Source organism: Rousettus aegyptiacus, unplaced genomic scaffold (genome assembly GCF_014176215.1).
Source record: "Rousettus aegyptiacus isolate mRouAeg1 unplaced genomic scaffold, mRouAeg1.p scaffold_m13_p_2, whole genome shotgun sequence".
NCBI lineage: Eukaryota > Metazoa > Chordata > Mammalia > Chiroptera > Pteropodidae > Rousettus > Rousettus aegyptiacus.
In genome coordinates this window covers 48,828,574-48,846,158 of record NW_023416295.1, presented here as the reverse complement: position 1 = coordinate 48,846,158, position 17,585 = coordinate 48,828,574, and the positions used below count along the sequence as shown (strand labels likewise).

Genomic DNA, 17,585 nt, shown 5'->3' with positions numbered 1-17,585 from the left:
CTGAGTCATTAGAGCTATTTCTAGTTTTTGAGATATTTTCCTCATCAACATGATAAGGGAACATGAAATAAACCAAATTACTATGTAAAATTTTTGCCTTGAAGAATTTATTTTTTAAAAATGTGAAATCTTCATTGTATTTTATTACTTTTAATACTTTTTCCCTCTTTTTATTCTAGGCGAGGCAAGCCTCTCTACATCTGTAAGGAAAGATACAAAGTTCTTGAACAACAATGGATTTCTCATACTTTTGATCACATCAATAAAAGATGGGGTCCACATTACAATGGGCTGTGACTCACCACCTCAGCATTGCATTATATCATCATTTTCATTAAGAATTTATCAATAATAAGCTTTAACTTAATTTGGGAGATTAACGCTTTTGCTGAAGGAAAAAAAGAAAATACACATTATAAAGTCTTTCCAAAATTAGGTGCTTGGTAATCACATTAATGGTATAAAATTTTTTTTAAAAGTATCTGGAGATCGTAACAAGTAAAAAGTTAAATCATTCTTTAGTCATCTTTTTTTTTTTAAAAAAAAATCTTTAATTAATAAGCACAACTTGACAAAATTATTTAAAACTGATTCTCCCAGCAATCCATATCAGTTGTTCAATACTTAGAGTGGGTGTGATTTATTTAAAGTTTTACTGTTTCTTTATATCTGTGTGTTTTAATTTGCATCTGCTAAACATAATGTACCTTTTCCCTCCTCCGTTCTTGTGTTGATTTGAGATATTTGCTGTATGTAATTAGAAAAAAATGTAAAACATGATTTATGTGAAATATTGTATAGTAAAAGTTGGTCTAATAGTAGAACTTTAAAATTTTTTCTTATTGTGAGGAATCTGTTAAAAGTTTAAGGCTTTGCTGAAAACTTAATTCATTCTCAGGAATTTCATAAATATTCTCCCCAGGTAAATAATTGAAATAGTTGTAAAATAAGTAGATAGCTGCTATTAATATGATACAGTACATTTTGGGAGACATGTGTGGTTGGGGGAGTCCTTAAAAATCAGAATTTTCCATTTCAGTTGGATGAATTACTAGAAGTAGTAACAAATAGATTTTACTATAAAATCAAAAGTTTTAAGAGCATACACGTGGCATATTTTGATTCTGCGCATGTCTACCTTTTATTACCAACCAAGTTTTTGTTTAAATGACTGGTTTGAAAATGCTCAGACTTCCCCACAAATGAAGCATAATTTTGGAACTTTCCTATCAGCTCAAGAGGTTCATCTATAATATATTTGTGTGATGTAATCACTGCAATTTCTGCTTAGTTTCCTAAAGCGGGGGAGGATGGCTCAGTGGTGATGACCCTAACGAATGAGCCATGCATCTGCATTCTTCTTAGAAGCTGCTGTGAAAAGCAATTTATGTTTGTAGGGTTTTTAAATCAGGAAGAATGGGAATGATTGAGCTAAAACCCACTCAGTAGGGAAAGATTACAGAAAAGCATGTTATATATTGCTACCAAGATTTTTCTTCCAAATAATTTGATGATTATTTCGTACATAGTGCTATCAAGCAATTCCTGGTATTTTGGACTTCCATGGCTTGTTATGTAAAATTACATTTTTACATGTAAAAATAAACAAAAAACATCTAATTATAAATATGAAAATAAAATATCTACATTCTAAAAATTATTGAAAGATGCGACATTACAGAATATGCAAATGGCATTAAATGATGACCTTGCATTAAAATAGAGCAGAACAAACAGTACATATTCAAATGTGTTCAAAAAGTCAAAAAATTATAACTCTACAGCAAAACACATGGAAATAGCTTGCTATTTTTATATACATTTCCAAAACATTAAGATAACTTTCTGAAAGACTAGAATGATTCTGTTTGACTAAATAGCTATCCTTTCCAACACATTGCTACTTTTAAAAATAATGTATCATAAGTTCAGCCTGTCATATCTTTTGCATCAGTCATTATGAATACCAGACCATTTGTAAGTGTGGTTGAAGAGCAAAATGCTAATTTACATCTCTAGTAAATACTGTTTCAGAATTCACGAACTTGAATAATTCTACAGTTTGAAACTCTGATGCTATATATACATGGTATAATGTATTCAGACTTTGATTACTACATATTTAAAATGGAATGTTTTATGGTTGTGCATATGGATGTGAAGTGAAAATATTAGCCTTAACATTAAAATTTGGGTTTGATAGTGTTTATTTTGATATTGGTGAATTAGTCACCAGGAAATTTTAAAAAAGCACTTGGTTGAAAATTGTACTTGAATACATACATGCATGCTGCTAAACTAGAACTTTAATTTCTCCCCTCTTAACTTTTATAAGTCCCATTTATAAACCCACTTTTAAAAATAACAGGTCCAAGTTAGAGTGATGTGTGTATAATATTCAAAAAATGTACTGGTGTGATATCTTGTATGAATGATCATTTAAATACAGTACATTACTGTAGAAGCTAAATCAATCTTTATAATTAAGCAGAAATTATAAAACTAGGAATAATCAACATTGTAAGATATGTTAATAAAAACCTGTCATTTGGTTTGTGAAAGGTCCTTAAAATGTTTAATGCTTACATGTTTTCTTTTTTTCAAAGATATTGACAATACAGTGTATAAGTGAGCATAACTGAAAAGATGAAAGCATAACATGACTAATAGTTGCTTTAAGGTGGAGTTAAGTATAAAAGCTTTGCTCTTCCTCTTCCTTTTTATTTTCAGAGCTAGATACTGTTTCTTCTATCCTTGTCTCATAATTAATGCAAAGTTTGGCTCAGTATGTATGTTTGGAAGGTAGGGAGAGGAAAACAGGTGTATAGATCCATGGAACACTGTTATGGTCCTTGCTGCTCTCTGAAAATTCCCAGCTAGACATCAGACATCCAATGTCCTTTATGATAATTTATGTTTATTTTCAATGGCCAGTGGTCTTGTTTGAGTTGAAAGTCCTCACCCCTGCCCGTCTGTCCTGTAGCTCACCAGCCAGTTATCAGGGATCTATAAACCATCTTTCTGCTTTTTTGATATTTATTGATTGTTGATATTTATTGATTTCTGTGACTTAGAAAAGATGCTGCCTTAAAAGCACTGAAGGCTTGGAGGTGACAGTAGTATGAGAAGAGATGTAGTCCAAGAGTCTTTGTACCATTTCCAAGATCATAATTGCTAACTTACAATTTCCTGTTGTGGGCTTGTATTTGAGGTCATGCTGAACAACAATAACAAAAGCCAAAACAATGCAACATGGTTATAACCTCTGGAATCAAGTCACCAAGACAAGATACATTTACCGGTGGTTATGCCTGACACTTGATAGTGGGAGAGCAGAAGAATTGTTACTGTCTCAGTCATATTCACAGCACATAGTTCTTTCCTTTAAATTTATGATCTGGCTGGATGATATCCAGCTCTGCTTAGTTTATCAGGGATGGGCTGGAGTGGACAGAAGGATAGCAACATGATTAGTTCTCTATTTATGATACTCCAAGCTACCTTGACAATGAAGCATATCAAGTATGGAAGAGCTATACCATTCTTACTGTACAATAATCAACTAGCCAGTGGAGCAAATGTAACTCTTGCTGCTATAGCACCTGAAAAAGGCATAATGAATGAGACCTTAAGTACAGCTGCCTTTATGTGAGTTAAATGCCCGATTTGTTTTGGCAGAGCCCAAGAACAGGCCAGAAGAAATAAGTTCAAGAGCATGGATAAATGCTTCAGCTTGAGGGGAGGGAAAAGGGAAAACAGGAAAGTTTTGAGCAAAGAAAGTTTGTATCTGATTTCCTCTTATCTCAGTGACAAAGAAGCAGGATCATCTGTTGAAAGTAAGCAGGCCTACTACATTCTGGGGGCTTGAGGTAAGACATAAAAGTTTAGATGTGCGCTAGGAGAGAATAGGCTAGAAATAAGGAGAAGCACCACAGAAATCATATAGAGAGCCCAAGAGGATTAGAAGCCATACATTTTAATAAATCCAATTCGAAAGATTCTCTAACTTTATGAAGGCCCTGAGATCAGCAGTCTTGAACCTGAAGGATAGAAACCTGAAAATCATGATTTGGGGATTTGGGAGATAGGTACAATGTAAGGCAGTAAGAGATTTAGCGATGTTGTTTGAAATGAGTGTGGGGTCCATGCTAGATGAGTTGAGGGGTATAGGATTGGAAGTCACAGATTTAATGATCAGATTTAATGTGAACTTTCAAAATTTTCTTTCAAAATTATGAAAAATTGCTTTAGTGTTGAAGCATTTAAATTCATTTATTCAGTAAATGTTTATTGGGCTCCTAAGCACCAGGCATTGTTAAATTTTGGAAATACAATGGAAAAGAAGCCCCTTTTCTCACAGCTTTTTGTGTGATTAAGGCTACAAATGATGTATGTGTGTTTGCAGGGTGTTGGGAAGAATATAGGGTACTGTAGCGAGGATCTCTAAACCAGACTTGAGGAGTATAAAGAAGTTTTTAGGGGGTAGAGATGTCTAAAATGATTCCGAAATACTGTGTAGGATATACCTTCGTGAAAGGAGTATGGGAAATAATGTTTCTGGCAGGTGAAGTGAATGCCATTTGCAAGATTCAGAGTTGAGAGAGAACTTCTAAAGACCTGAGAGAATCATTCTGACTCTAACATAGGTGCTTTTGAGAGAGAAGTAAAATACCAATTACAGAGGGTTTTGCAAGCCACCTAAGGGTTTTAGACTGTTTAGAGAGGAGTGGGAAGCTATAAGACTTGAATCTTAGAAAAGTCTATCCAGCTGCACTGTGGAGAAATATCCAGATTGAGAACATCTGCTAGGTATCTGCTGAAAGAATCCAGACATGACATAATAGTTGACTCAGCTAGGGAAGTTGTAGAGACAGAAAGAAGTGGACAATATTAGAAGAGAGTTGATAATTCAGTAGGGTAAGGGAGAGCAAGGAATATTTATTATATGCTTACTACGTGCAAGAAATTAAGCTGAATGCTGGGGATACCGCATTGAACAAGACAGAAAGGGTTAGTGTCTTTTACAGTCTAAAGGAAAACAATACTAAGTATGTAATTACAACTAAATGGAAGGTATCAGCAAGTTAGGCAGAGGGTTATGGGAACCAATAGACTCATTTAGTTTGGAGAGTTCACAGAAGGCTGCGTGGTAGAAGTAATGTTTACGGTGAGACCTGAAGAGATGGTAGAAGTGAGCTAGGTGAAGGAGAGAATAAGGGAAGGCATTCTAAAGGGTATATAGCTCATACGCTCTGAAATAAGTGTGGGCAGGGTACACTCAAGAAACTGGAGCTTGAAAGCATTTTGCTAAGTGAAATAGGTCAGAGGGGAAAGGACAAAAACCATATGATTTCACTCAGGTGGAATATAAAACAAAAAGTAAACTACCAATAAACAAAAACAAAACTCATAGAATAGGGCTTACCAGAGAGGAAAGGGTGGAGGGAGGACAAAGTGGGCAAAGAGGGTCAAATACATGGTGATGGAAGAAAACTAGACTTCGGGTAGGGAGCATGCAATAGAGTACATAGAGGTTGCCTTATAACACTGTACACCTGAGAATTATGTTATTAACCAATGTTACTCCAATAAAATTAAAAAAAAACCTAAAAGATGTTCGAAACAATACGGTTGAATTATCGAAAGCATGGAGTGGGATGTGTGATAGGATGTGATGCAGAAAGATAGCACAGATCAGATCATGACCTCTTGAGCAATGCTATGGATTTTGATCTTTATCCCAAGGGCAACAGGAAGTCATTGTAAAAGGTTAAGTCAGGCAGTGATGATCACATCGCAATATTAAAGTGATCATTATAGCCTTAGTTTAGAGCGAGGGTCAGCAAACATTTTCTATAAAGGGCTAGGTGGTTTCTGTGACAACTACTCAACTCTGCCATTGTAATGCAAAAGCATCTATAGACATATAAGATCTAGTAATGGCAAGTTAAGTGATTCAGACTGTAACAAATTACCCTAAGACGAATGTAACAAAATAGTACATATTACACTGCAGTTTCTGTAGACCAGGAATCCAGGAGTAACTTAGCTGAGTGATTCTGGCTCAGTCTCTTTCGAGGCTTCAAAGAGGATGATAGCCAGGGCAGCAATCATCTGAGGCTTGACCAGGGCTGGAGGGTCAGCTTCCAACCTCACTCATGTGGCTATTGGCTAGAAACTTAAGTTTCTTGTCATGTGGCCCTCTCCACAGGTGTAGCAGCTGATTTTCCCCAGAGCCAAGTGATCCAGGAGAGGGAGAGACACAAAAACACACACAAAAACATGCCTAAGATGAAAGCCCCTGTTTCTTTTATAACCTAATCTTAGAAGTGGCATCTGATCACTGTGCCACACGTACCAACCCTGGTACGATGTGGCTGGGGTTTATACAAGAGTATAAGGACCAGGAGGAGGTGGAGATCATTGAGGGGACCATCTTATTGAAGAAAAAAATTGAAATGAGCAGGCAAAAGTTGAATAGTATTTCCATCATCTCAGAGGATGTCCCCCAAGATATTTATTAACTACAAAGGGAAAGATAGTAACTTTACAGTAGAGAAACCTGGTAGACACCACTTTAACCGAGTGATAAAAGTGAATATCACCAATAATAAAGCATATGCACTCCATATTAAGCATAATCCTTAACATGGTTAACTGAGAAATGTACATTCCTATAATAAAACTGCAAAAAATACATAACTTCATGCTAATCATGTGAAAACAGACAAAACCACTTGCAGGACATTCTGCGAAAGAACTTACCAGGACTCTTCAAAAAAGTGTTGAGGTAAAAAATGAGGAAAACCTGAAGAATTGCTACAGACAGGAGGAGTCTAAGGAGAAATAACTAAATGCAATGAGGAATCTTGGATAGTAGTGAGAAAACTGGTGAAATTCAGATAAGGTCTGGAATTTAGTTAATAGTAAATGTTAATTTCTGATTTTGATAATTTTGCTATGGTTGTTAACATTAGGGGAAGCACAGTAAGGAATACATAGGGACTCTGCACTATTCATGCAACCCTCCTGTAAATCTAAAATTTCGAAATGAAAAGTTTTTAAAAAGACGTAATCTAAGAAAACTTTTCTCAAAAGAAAACTAGTTCATATTGAAAACCCTCAGAATAGCAGAAAAATTGACTCTTTAACAGTCGACTTCAAAACATACCCTAGAAACAATATTAGACTATAAAGATAAAAGCTCTCAGGACCTACAGACAAAATAAGATACGATAATTGAAAAGGGCAAGAGAATTAGATCGGTATCGAACTTCACAACACGCAAAGTAAGGCAAAATGCAAAGCAGAACTTTTTACAAACCACGTGCAAAGCAAGGCAAAATGCAAAGCGAAACTTTCAAAAAACCTTACGGGAAGAAAGTGTAACCTAATGATTTTGTTTAAGGTCAAGCTAGCCTTTCAAGAATCAAGACCATAGAAAAAAACACTTTTAAGCATGCAAATAAACCTTTCTTGAGAAAATCTATAAGTCTGACTTCAACCACAAGTCTACTGGGGAAACCATCAAAAAAGCTGATGGAAGGAGGTAGTAATTGTACTCCAGCTCTAGAAAAAATTCTAGTCTTGGTCATGGACTGCTAAAGCTTTCCAGTGACTCGCCGAAAGAAAGACCCTCTCTGGAGGATGATCATTCAAATTCTAAAATTATTTCTGAAAACCTTAAAAATAAACTGAAGGAGCACGTTGAAAATACACATAAATCAGAATCAATAGAAAAAAATAAAAACAACAGGGACTCCAGATATTAATATTAAAACTGCTTTTTTTAATTTGAAAAACCAAAATTAAGAACTCAATGGATTTGTTTAATATCAGCCGAGATACAGCTAAAGAAAAACTTGGTAAACTGCATTATAAATCAGAGAGACTAAAAGGTGGAAAATGAGTAAGAGAGGTAGAAGACATAGAGGACATGGTGAGAATGTGAAACACTTGTAATTGGAGTTCCAGGAAGAGAGGGGAGAGAGAATGTGGCAGAGAGAACACTGAAAGAGGTAATAGCTGAGAATTTCCCATAAGTGGTGAAAGACATTGGGCCATAAAGGAGTTCAATAGATTCCAAGTGGGATAAATAGAAAGGAATCCATATCTAGACACATAGTGAAAAAAGAAAAAAATCTTAAAAGCTTCTCAATGGAAACACAATTATCTTTAAAAGACTTCTGATTTCTCAATAGTAACGTCTGAAACGAGAAGAAAGTAGAAAAAGAACAAGTGTTGAAAACAACTCTCAATCACGGGTTCTCTACACCAGGGATCCCCCAACCCTCCCCTCCCCCTTCCGTCCCCCAACCCGGGGCCACACAGCAGGAGGCGAGTGGCGGGTGAGCTAGTGAAGCTTCTCCTGTATTTGCAGCTGCTATCCAGCTTCAGCTCCACCTCAAATCCTCAGGCATTAGATTCTCATAGGATCACTGGTTCCTGGTGCCAAAAAGGTTGAGGACTGCTGACCTAGATTATCCTTACTGATAGAGAAATTATGAGGGTTGGGATATTTTGTAACAATAACAACAAGAACAACAACAATAAAACCCAGTAAAATATGTGTCCGTTGTTTAGGAGTTGATGGTAGGCAGCAAGAAAGCTGATAAAGGATGAAAGGGAGATTAATGTCATCCAGGGGCAAAGTATTTGTTAAGCTGTTGTCTGCAATAGTTAAGACGGGTAACACACCTAATGAATTTGTGACTATAGAGGAAAGGATTGGAAAACAGAATGTGTTGCCTGCTGTTAGCTACAATACACGAGGAATTTCGAAAGAGAGAGAAGCTCAGAAAAGAACTGATCATTTTGCACCAAGAATAGAAAATACAGTCCAGAAATTTGGGGGATTGAAGAGTCGGGAAACACAACTACTTTCAACCACAACCACTACTATATAAAACTGAAAAAGTTTTGATTAACAAAGAGTAAATTCAGACTTGTGGCAAAGATTAAATGAGATTATGGTCTTGACACCATCGTTAAAAGCTTTGAAAAGGCTTTGTGAAAGTACTTGTCTCAATAAACTTAAGGGTATAGCATCCAGTACATCAATTCAGTTGGACAGAATGATTTAGGGAAAAGAGACTAAAGATGTGGCTCTCGCACTGATAAGCTCAATTTACCTGCAAAGAAGTGGGAAGAGAGTCATGGAAATTAGAAAGCAATGAATAGAGCAAATATAAGAAGAATGTCTAGAAAATTGTTGATATAGTTTTTTGGAACATGAACTGACCAGACGCCAATAGATAAAAGGCCTACTCTATTTTTTAAGAGTTGTATTGTTAAAGAAACCATGAATCTGGATATTAAGTCTATGACTCTTTAGGACTTAAAATGACTGTACTGCCAACCATACATGGGAAAAAAGTAAGTTGTTAGAGAGCTATGCATCTCCCAAGGAAGCATATCCTCCAGTGCCCACTTTGGATGTGTAATGGCAAGGGAGCATACTCCCGCAGCATAGAACCAAAGGCCACAGAGAACCGTGGACAAGGGAGCTCACCCGAAGGAGCAGATCTGGACCCAAATCAGGAAATGTTACACACCCAGAAGGCAGAGAGTCTTCAAAATATCTTCCCAGCTAGATTTCAAACTTGCTATAGATCAGTAGCTACTGCATTTAAAAAATTTTCCATGTTCTAAATGGACGTGTTTATTGTGTTTATTGCATCCCCTTTCCCTTATTACATATTTACATTTTATGTTTTTCTAGTAATGAGGAATTTTCACTCAAATTGACATCTTTCCTCTGGATGGGTTTTTAATAAATATGAATTCTTAAATGTATACAATATCACTTATGAATCTGTTTTTGAAGTGTTCTAAGGAAAAATCATCATTCAAGTGGAATTTCCAGAGATTATACATTAGATTTAAAGGAGCAATTGTCCAAGTTAAGTAAAATATTTTATCTAAATGGATTATGACAGTTGTAGATAAAATATATATACAAGTAATAAAAGTCAATGAGAAAATTTGGATGAAATAAAATTAAATTTTTTTGGCTTAGGATGTCTGAGAATTTCTATCTGGGGTCAAATATTTAATTTCAATATTATTTCATTGTTTATATTGACTCATACACACTAATTTGTTTCCTTTAAAAAATAGATTATATTTCTTTTGCCATCCATTTGCCAGTAAATTTTCTAAGTTATCCTAATTAGTTATGCCGTATGGATACTTTTAAAGTATTATTATTATGTAATTTACCTTCAGGCTTCTCTTATCTTTTACGACATTTGGGCTTTTTTTCCTTAAGCTTTTATTTTCTTAGTGACCTTTACATTTCTTTGGCTCAATGCCCTTCACTTCCATTTTTCCAAAGGAGATATCCATGATGAATGATTACGTAGAGATGATTCTATCACCTTGGAAACCCAGATCTACCAGATTGGTTACTTGCATGCAATGGATGTTATATAGTCAACCAAATTCTCCTAAGTGTTCTTGATTATTTAAAGTAACAGTTGCTTCAAGGAAATTACTTTCTCCGTAATTTTCCATTATTAATTACGTATAAAGCAAAAACCTATCATTTTCCTCTATAATATTATCATACAGTAGCTCTGATAATAAAATTCACACATAGTTTTATTTCTCTATAAGATGATATAAACAGTAAGGCTCTTTTAAATCTATTGGGGAAATTATATTCTTGGTTCTTATATGGCTTTTCTCCTAGTTTGTTCTTCATGTTACTGATTAGTTTTATAGAGGAAAATAAACAAGACAAACTCTAGATTACATGGTAGCTAGCAGGTGGGTCTCCTATTAAACATATCATTAAGCATTTCCCATCATTTTTTAAATCTCAAATTACTTTCATTATCTTCTTTAATTTATACATATTTTTTCAATTATAGTTGACATACAATATTATATCAGTTTTAGGTGCACAACGCAGTGATTAGACATGTATATAACTTATGAAGTGATCATCCCGATAAATCCAGTACCCATCTGACACCACATGTTATTACAATACTACCGACTATATTCCCCATGCTACACTCTACATCTCCATGAGCATTTTGTAACTAACAATTTGTACCTCTTAATCCTTTCCTCCAGTCACCCATTCCCCCCACCCCCAATCTGACAACCATCAAAATATTCTCTATCTACAAGCTTGTTACTGTTTTTTGTTTGCTTATATTGTTCTCTAGATTCCACAGATGACATTTGTCTTTTTCTGTCTGACTTATTCCACTCAGCACAATACCCTCTAGGTCCTTCCATGTGGCAGATGGCAAGATTTTATTGTTTTAAGGCTGAGTAACATTCCATTGTATATATGTAGCACCTCTTTTTTATCCACTTATCCATTGATGAACATCCAGGTTGTCTCCATATCTCGGCTATTGTAAATACTGCTGTAATGAACATATGTCCCTTTGAAATAGTGTTTTCAGTTTCTTTGGATAAATACCCAGAAGTGGGATTACTGGGTCCTTGTTTGTCTCTTGTTATAGCCTTTGTTTTAAAGTTGATTTTGTCTAATATTAGTATTGCTATTCCAGTTTTTTTTGTTTTTGTTTGTTTCCATTTTCACGAAATATCTTTTTCTGTCCCTTTACGTTTAGTATGTGTGTGTGTTTTGATCTGAAGTGTCTCTCGTAGGCGGCATATGTAAGGGGCTTGTTTTTCTTATCCATTTAGCTACATTATGTCTTTTGATTGGCGCTTTTAATCCATTTACATTTAAAGTAATTGTCGATATGTAGTTATTGCCATTTTATTATTCATATTTTTAAATTATTTTTCTTCTTATTAAAGAAGTCCCTTTAAAACATTTTTTGTAATGTTGGTTTGGTGGTAATAAACTCCTTTAGTTTCTTCTTGTTTGGGAAGCTCTCTTATTTGTCCTTCAATTCTAAACGATAACTTTGCTGGGTAGAGTAATCTTGGTAGTAGGTTCTTGCTTTTCAACACCTTGAATATTTCCTGTTAATCCTCTCTGGCTTACCTGACAGTCATATGGGAGAAATTACCTGACAGTCATATGGGAGCTACCTTGTAGGAAACTAACAGCTTTTCTCTTACTGCTTTTAAGATTATTTGTTTTTAACCTTTGGTGTTTTAATTGTGATGTGTCTTGGTGTGTGCCTCTTTGGGTTCATCTTGTTTGGGACTCTGCACTTTCTGGGCTTGTATGTCTATGTCCTTTGCCACTTTAGGGAGGTTTTTCATCATTATTTCTCCAAATAGGTTTTCTATTCCTTGTTCTCTCTCTTCTTTTCTGGTATGATGTGAATGTTGGTACACTTGATCTTGTCCCAGAGGCCCCTTAAAGTATCCTCATATTTTTGGATTCTTTTTTCTTTTTGATATTCTGATTGGATAGTTTCTGCTACCTTATCTTCCAAACTGCTGATTTGATATTCTCCTTCATCTAATCTTCTGTCGATTCCCTCTAATGTAATCTTTATTTTAGTTGTTGCATTCTTCATTTCTGACTCATTCTTTCTTATATTTTATATCTCCACTTTTATTTTTCCTATCTCTTTGTCAAAGTTCTGAGATCACTGAGCATCCTTATAACCAGTATTTTGAACTCTGCATCTGGGAGATTGCATGTCTTCACTTTGTTTAGTTCTTTTTCTGGAGCTTTGTTTTGTTTTTTCATTTGGGACATGTTTCTTTGTCTCCCCATTTTGGCTGCCTCCCTGATTTGTTTCTATGTATTAAGTAGGGCTTCTATATTTCCTGGTCTTAGTAGAGTGGCCTTATGTAATAGGGGTCCTATAGGGCCCAGTGGTGCAGTCTCCTCGGTCACCTGAGCCAGGTGCTCCAAGCGTGTGTCCCTTGTGTGGGTTGTGTGTGCCCCCCCTCCCCCTCTCCCATTGTGCTGTTTACACTTCAATGGGAGGAACTGATTCTCAGGCTGATTGATGGTGAGGACTGGTCATGACTGCAGTGAAGGAGCTACTGTGCAGGGGCTGACCCTACAGAACAAGATTCACTTTAGCAGAGCTCTGGTGCCTGCCAAGTCTGCCCTTTGCATGTGTTGTTTGTGGAGGGGGTCAGTTGATGCTATGACTTGGTTCAAAGCAGCCATCAGAAATCTCAGGACTTCAGGGAAGGGCCACAGAGTGATCTGCAGATATCTTCTACCTGAGCTAAGCTTGGAGTTGCCTGGGAGATGCTAAGCTATGAACTGAGTCTGGCTGCCACTAGTGCTGGCCTTGGGGCTGCTCAGCAAGAGGTACGGGACATGCCGAGGCCAGATACTACTAGTTTGGGGTTTGTGAACCTTTAAGCATTTTAGGAAAGGCGTGCAGCATGAGCCAGGATGGGCAGTTTGTATGGAAAAGCCATTGGAAGTGGTGAGGGTGGGCCCACAAATAGGGTGGGTGGGGTCTCAAGAAATCGTCAGGGCGGGGCAAACGGTGTTAGCACGTGATGGAGACTCAGATATGGTGGCTGCCTGCGTCTGCGCACTAGGAAGGGGGAGGGCTCAACAAAGGAACAATGGCTTCTGCCAGCTCTTCGATCGGGGAGAAAGCTGCCCCTTCCGCCGTTGCCCTTAAGTCAGACAACTCAGTTCCTCCCCGTATGTCCTTGCTGCCTTTCGAGCTGATGTCCTAGAGCTGGATCTCAGAGCAAGTAAGTTCATGTGTGGGCCCTTTAAGAGGGCTGCCTGGGACTCCCTCAGCCCGCCTTTTCACTCAACCGCAATCTCGTTGGTTTTCACAACCAGAAATTACGGGGACTTCTCTTCCTGGTGCTGATGCTATGGGTTGGGGTCGCTTGCTCCTCTGGGGAGGTCTCCAAAGCCAAGACATTCCTTCCCATTCTCTGGATGTACAATGCAGCCAGATTATTTCGCCCTGCCTACCAATCTCAAGGAGGCTTCTTCTGTATGTCCTTAGTTATAGGACTTCCGTTCAGCTAGACTTCAGGCACTTCTCATTGATGGTTGTTCTGTAGGTTAGTTGTAATTTCATTGTGGTCATGAGAGGGGGCAGGCACAGTGTTTACCTACTCTGCTGTCTGGACTGGAATTCCCATCCCTGTTTTTGTCTAGTCTGGAAAATTGGGGAATTTTTATGACACAGATTAGGATATTTATCCTAATATTGATGTACACTTTTCATATCTCAACTATCCTGTAATTCTTTTTATTAACATCACCTGGAAGATGTAGAGAGACATGCTAGATCAAGATCCTAAGTTGATGGAGGAGCAAGGCTAAAGCTGTGAACTATTTATCTTTGTGACTGAGAAAAGCATTTGTGAAAGTACTTGCTCTGTTGCAAATGATATTAAATGGATGAATCAAGAGAACTGAGTAGAATGTCTCACTGCTCAGCATTTCTGACAAGATAGAAAGATGAGAGAATATTTGGGAATATTGGCACAATTAGAACAGATGCCTCTAAGGTGAAATTGATTGTATTGTTACTATAGCTGTTCATTAGGAAGTTGAAAAAAGCCAAATCTCCCTCTCCCCAACTTCCAGGATTCTGTTTATCAGTCTACTTCCTAAAGCACATCCGTACCTTTTCCCCCCTCTCTTGGAACAGTTGAGGAAAGATGTTCTCTAAAGCAGGGCTGGCAGCTGCCAAGGTTTCTAAAAAGACCAAACCAACAGCCACATGACAAAGAAGAAGTCCTGAGTTAAATTACTTCAGAGCCCCAGAGGAGTCATTTGAACTCCTGTCCAGACCCCTGGCTGTGCATAGCTGTTCCAGGACCAAGCAGATGCTAAGGTGCCTGACAGAGCTAAGTGGTGCTAGAAACACAAAACTGTCCTACCATTGACTAAGAACTTCTACCCAGTTCCCAGGGAGCAGGTTTTCATCCAGCACTTCTGCAAATAAAGCAAAGGAGTAAATAAAAGGGTCTTCATTATTAAATTATATTTTATGAACCTCAAATAGGTTTAAGAGAGGCCCCTTCGATTGGCAGGTCCGCAAGGAAATGCTACCTAGAAGCACTGTGAGGGCTCTCCACCAAGTCGGAAGGGGCCTTGGAAGATGACAGTAAAAGAGACATTTACACTAACTTCATAGGCAGTCCTCACAAGCTGTCTAAGCTCTCAGATATAAAAAGTGACAAATAATTAAATGTGGAAGCAGAAGGTAAACTTATAGCAGTAGGAAATGGCAGATACTAACAAGAAGGGAAACAGAGAAACTACTATAATAGTCCCCAGAGCTCAAAAGCAACCACCTGGGCCCAATTAGTGTAGGACTAAATAACCCTTAAAGTCTTAAATCTATTCTAGAATGGGCCATTTATTGGTATTTTTGCGGATGCCCCTGAGTCTCTAAACAATGCTTTGCCTTGTTTAGGAAGTTGGAATATATTTGTTTAGAAAGATTTTTGTCTCACTTTACTAAAATTCTAAAGTTTTCTGTTTAAATGATTAAACTTTCAAGTACTGAAAGTTTTAGTCATCTAAAATGACTCATGGTATGAAATTCAGAGAAGCCCAGGGAGCAAAGTTTCAACTTGAACACAGATGTGTTTGGGGTTTAAATCAGTTGACTCTTGGTACAAATTATACTTCTCATTTTGAAAGATATAATTTGGGGCTTCACATAGACATTTGCAAATAGCATTAATATGATTCATATAGCAATGAATCAGAACCACAGGACCTATTTTTCACTTGAAATTCATATGGGCTTATAAACAAGTTACCAAATAGATTTTGTGCTCCCAAATTACAAATAAAATTTAGAAATATAACTCAAAGTGTTTGATCTGCTAGAACCATGTGTCTTTTTGGTTCGGTTGGTTATGTCCTGGATTGCTGGAATTGGCCAAGTGTAGGGCACACTGGCTACTGGTCTTTGGCTGCTAAGAATCCAGTCCCCTTTCTTAATGTGGAGGGAATCCTGGTGGAAAGCTGAGCTGAAGCATCTCTCCTAGACCCAAAAAGATGTGAGCATGTGACCCAAGATTGACTTGGGATTGGCCTTGGCCTTTGAATCTCCAGGGAGTGCTAATGGTTGGTGAATTCTACACTATTATAATAAAATAGAGAGAGGGGTCAAGGTAGAAGTAAATGACTGCCCTTGGAAAAAAGCAAAGTAAATTTGTAGGATAGCCTTGTGTACGTGTGTATGTGACTGAAGTGTCATACCTTGAGGTATGAATAATGATGAACCAAGGAAAATAGAGATAGTAGGACTAGAATGAGCCTCTGTATCTGTCCTAACATTTATATTCTAGGGTGAGATGCAGGCTGGATCCATTAATGCAAAGGGTAAACATAATTTTGATAATAATAGTAATAAAAATACCTCATATATTTTTAATACTTAATATGGGCTAAGAAATTAGCATGAATTTCTCATTTAATACTCATTGTTAACATATGTAGTGGAGCTGTTCATGTTCTCATTTTACACAATCAGCCATGCCTGTTGTATTGCCAAATCCAGGGATCATTTTTAAGTCCTCATCCTGATCTTTAGAAGCATAGAACAGATTAATCCATTCCTTCTGCGGAAGTTTGCCTACTTTGTCTTCTAGGACACTATGTTTTTTTAGTAATCCCCTTCTCTGACCATGCTTTGTTACTTTCCCCCTGCTCTCATCACTTATGTGAGGGTCTTCCATTCTAATCCCTCACACTCTCTCTTAGCGATTCCATAATCTATAGTGCTACCTATACCTTATTGATGCTCAAAAAATAATACAAATAACCAAAATTTATCGAGTGATTTCTATGCTTCAGGTTCTTTACAAAGTGGTTTACATGTGATAACTCACTTAATGCTCAACATCATGAAGTAGGTCCTATTACCATCTTGGTTTTATATATGAAAAAACTAAGGTACAAAGGCCGTTCAAGGACACAGTACTAGCACATCGTGGAGGCAGAATTCCAACCAGGTGTTAAGCACACAGCCCCTGAGTATGGGACCAGAGATTATACAATAATGGGAGCCCTCATTAAGAAAAATAATGCAAAATTACAAATAAATAAGTATAAAAGTGAGTATTAGAGTAAGAAAAAAATCATAACAAATTGAAAATTTTGAAGACCTGACAGAGGCTTCTATTTTTAGTTAAGAAGGAGTAACAGGATTCACATTTACTTCCTACCTGATGCAACCACCAAAAAAAGATGGACAAAATATATGAAACAATGATATTTTAAGACACGGTATATCAAGCAGCAAAGGACAGCGATCCCTGAGAAATGAGAAACATATGAAATAAACCTTCCAATTGTCCTGACTTACTTCACTAAACGTTTCCAGACAAGAGTACAAAGAAGGAAAAGAGCTGCACAGAAAGAGAATTCAGAGATCTGCAGAGAGTTCCTCTTAAGTATTTGGCAGAGGACTTATTAGAGCATGTGTGAAAGGAAAGTACACAGGTCAAGGAAAGAACCATTTAAAGAATTAGAAAGAAGACTACGTCGTATTTTTACAAGGTGAAGAATAGTACTTCTTTCTACCAGCCAAACTGGAAACCCTCAGAATTCTCAAAATATTAGGTAAAGTACTCAGAAGCATATTACCTCAGTGTGAGAAACAGTTAATTACAGACTAAATACAGCTCTCTGACACACACAAAAATATTAAAAACAAGATGAAAAAGAATCAAACTAT

At 36.9% G+C, this 17,585-nt stretch overlaps 1 protein-coding gene across 9 annotated transcripts in view; it reads left to right on the top strand.

Moving 5' to 3' along the window:
* Window positions 1–2,572, top strand: part of UBR3 (ubiquitin protein ligase E3 component n-recognin 3) — a 188,360-nt gene extending 185,788 nt beyond the window's left edge. For all 9 annotated transcript variants that reach the window (XM_016165386.2, XM_016165376.2, XM_016165377.2 and 6 more), the window contains one exon: window positions 180–2,572. In XM_016165386.2, coding sequence (XP_016020872.1) covers window positions 180–297 — 118 coding nt within the window. In that variant the 3' untranslated portion in view covers window positions 298–2,572. The remainder of the gene's footprint in view (window positions 1–179) is intronic.
* The last annotated feature ends 15,013 nt before the right edge of the window (window positions 2,573–17,585 follow it).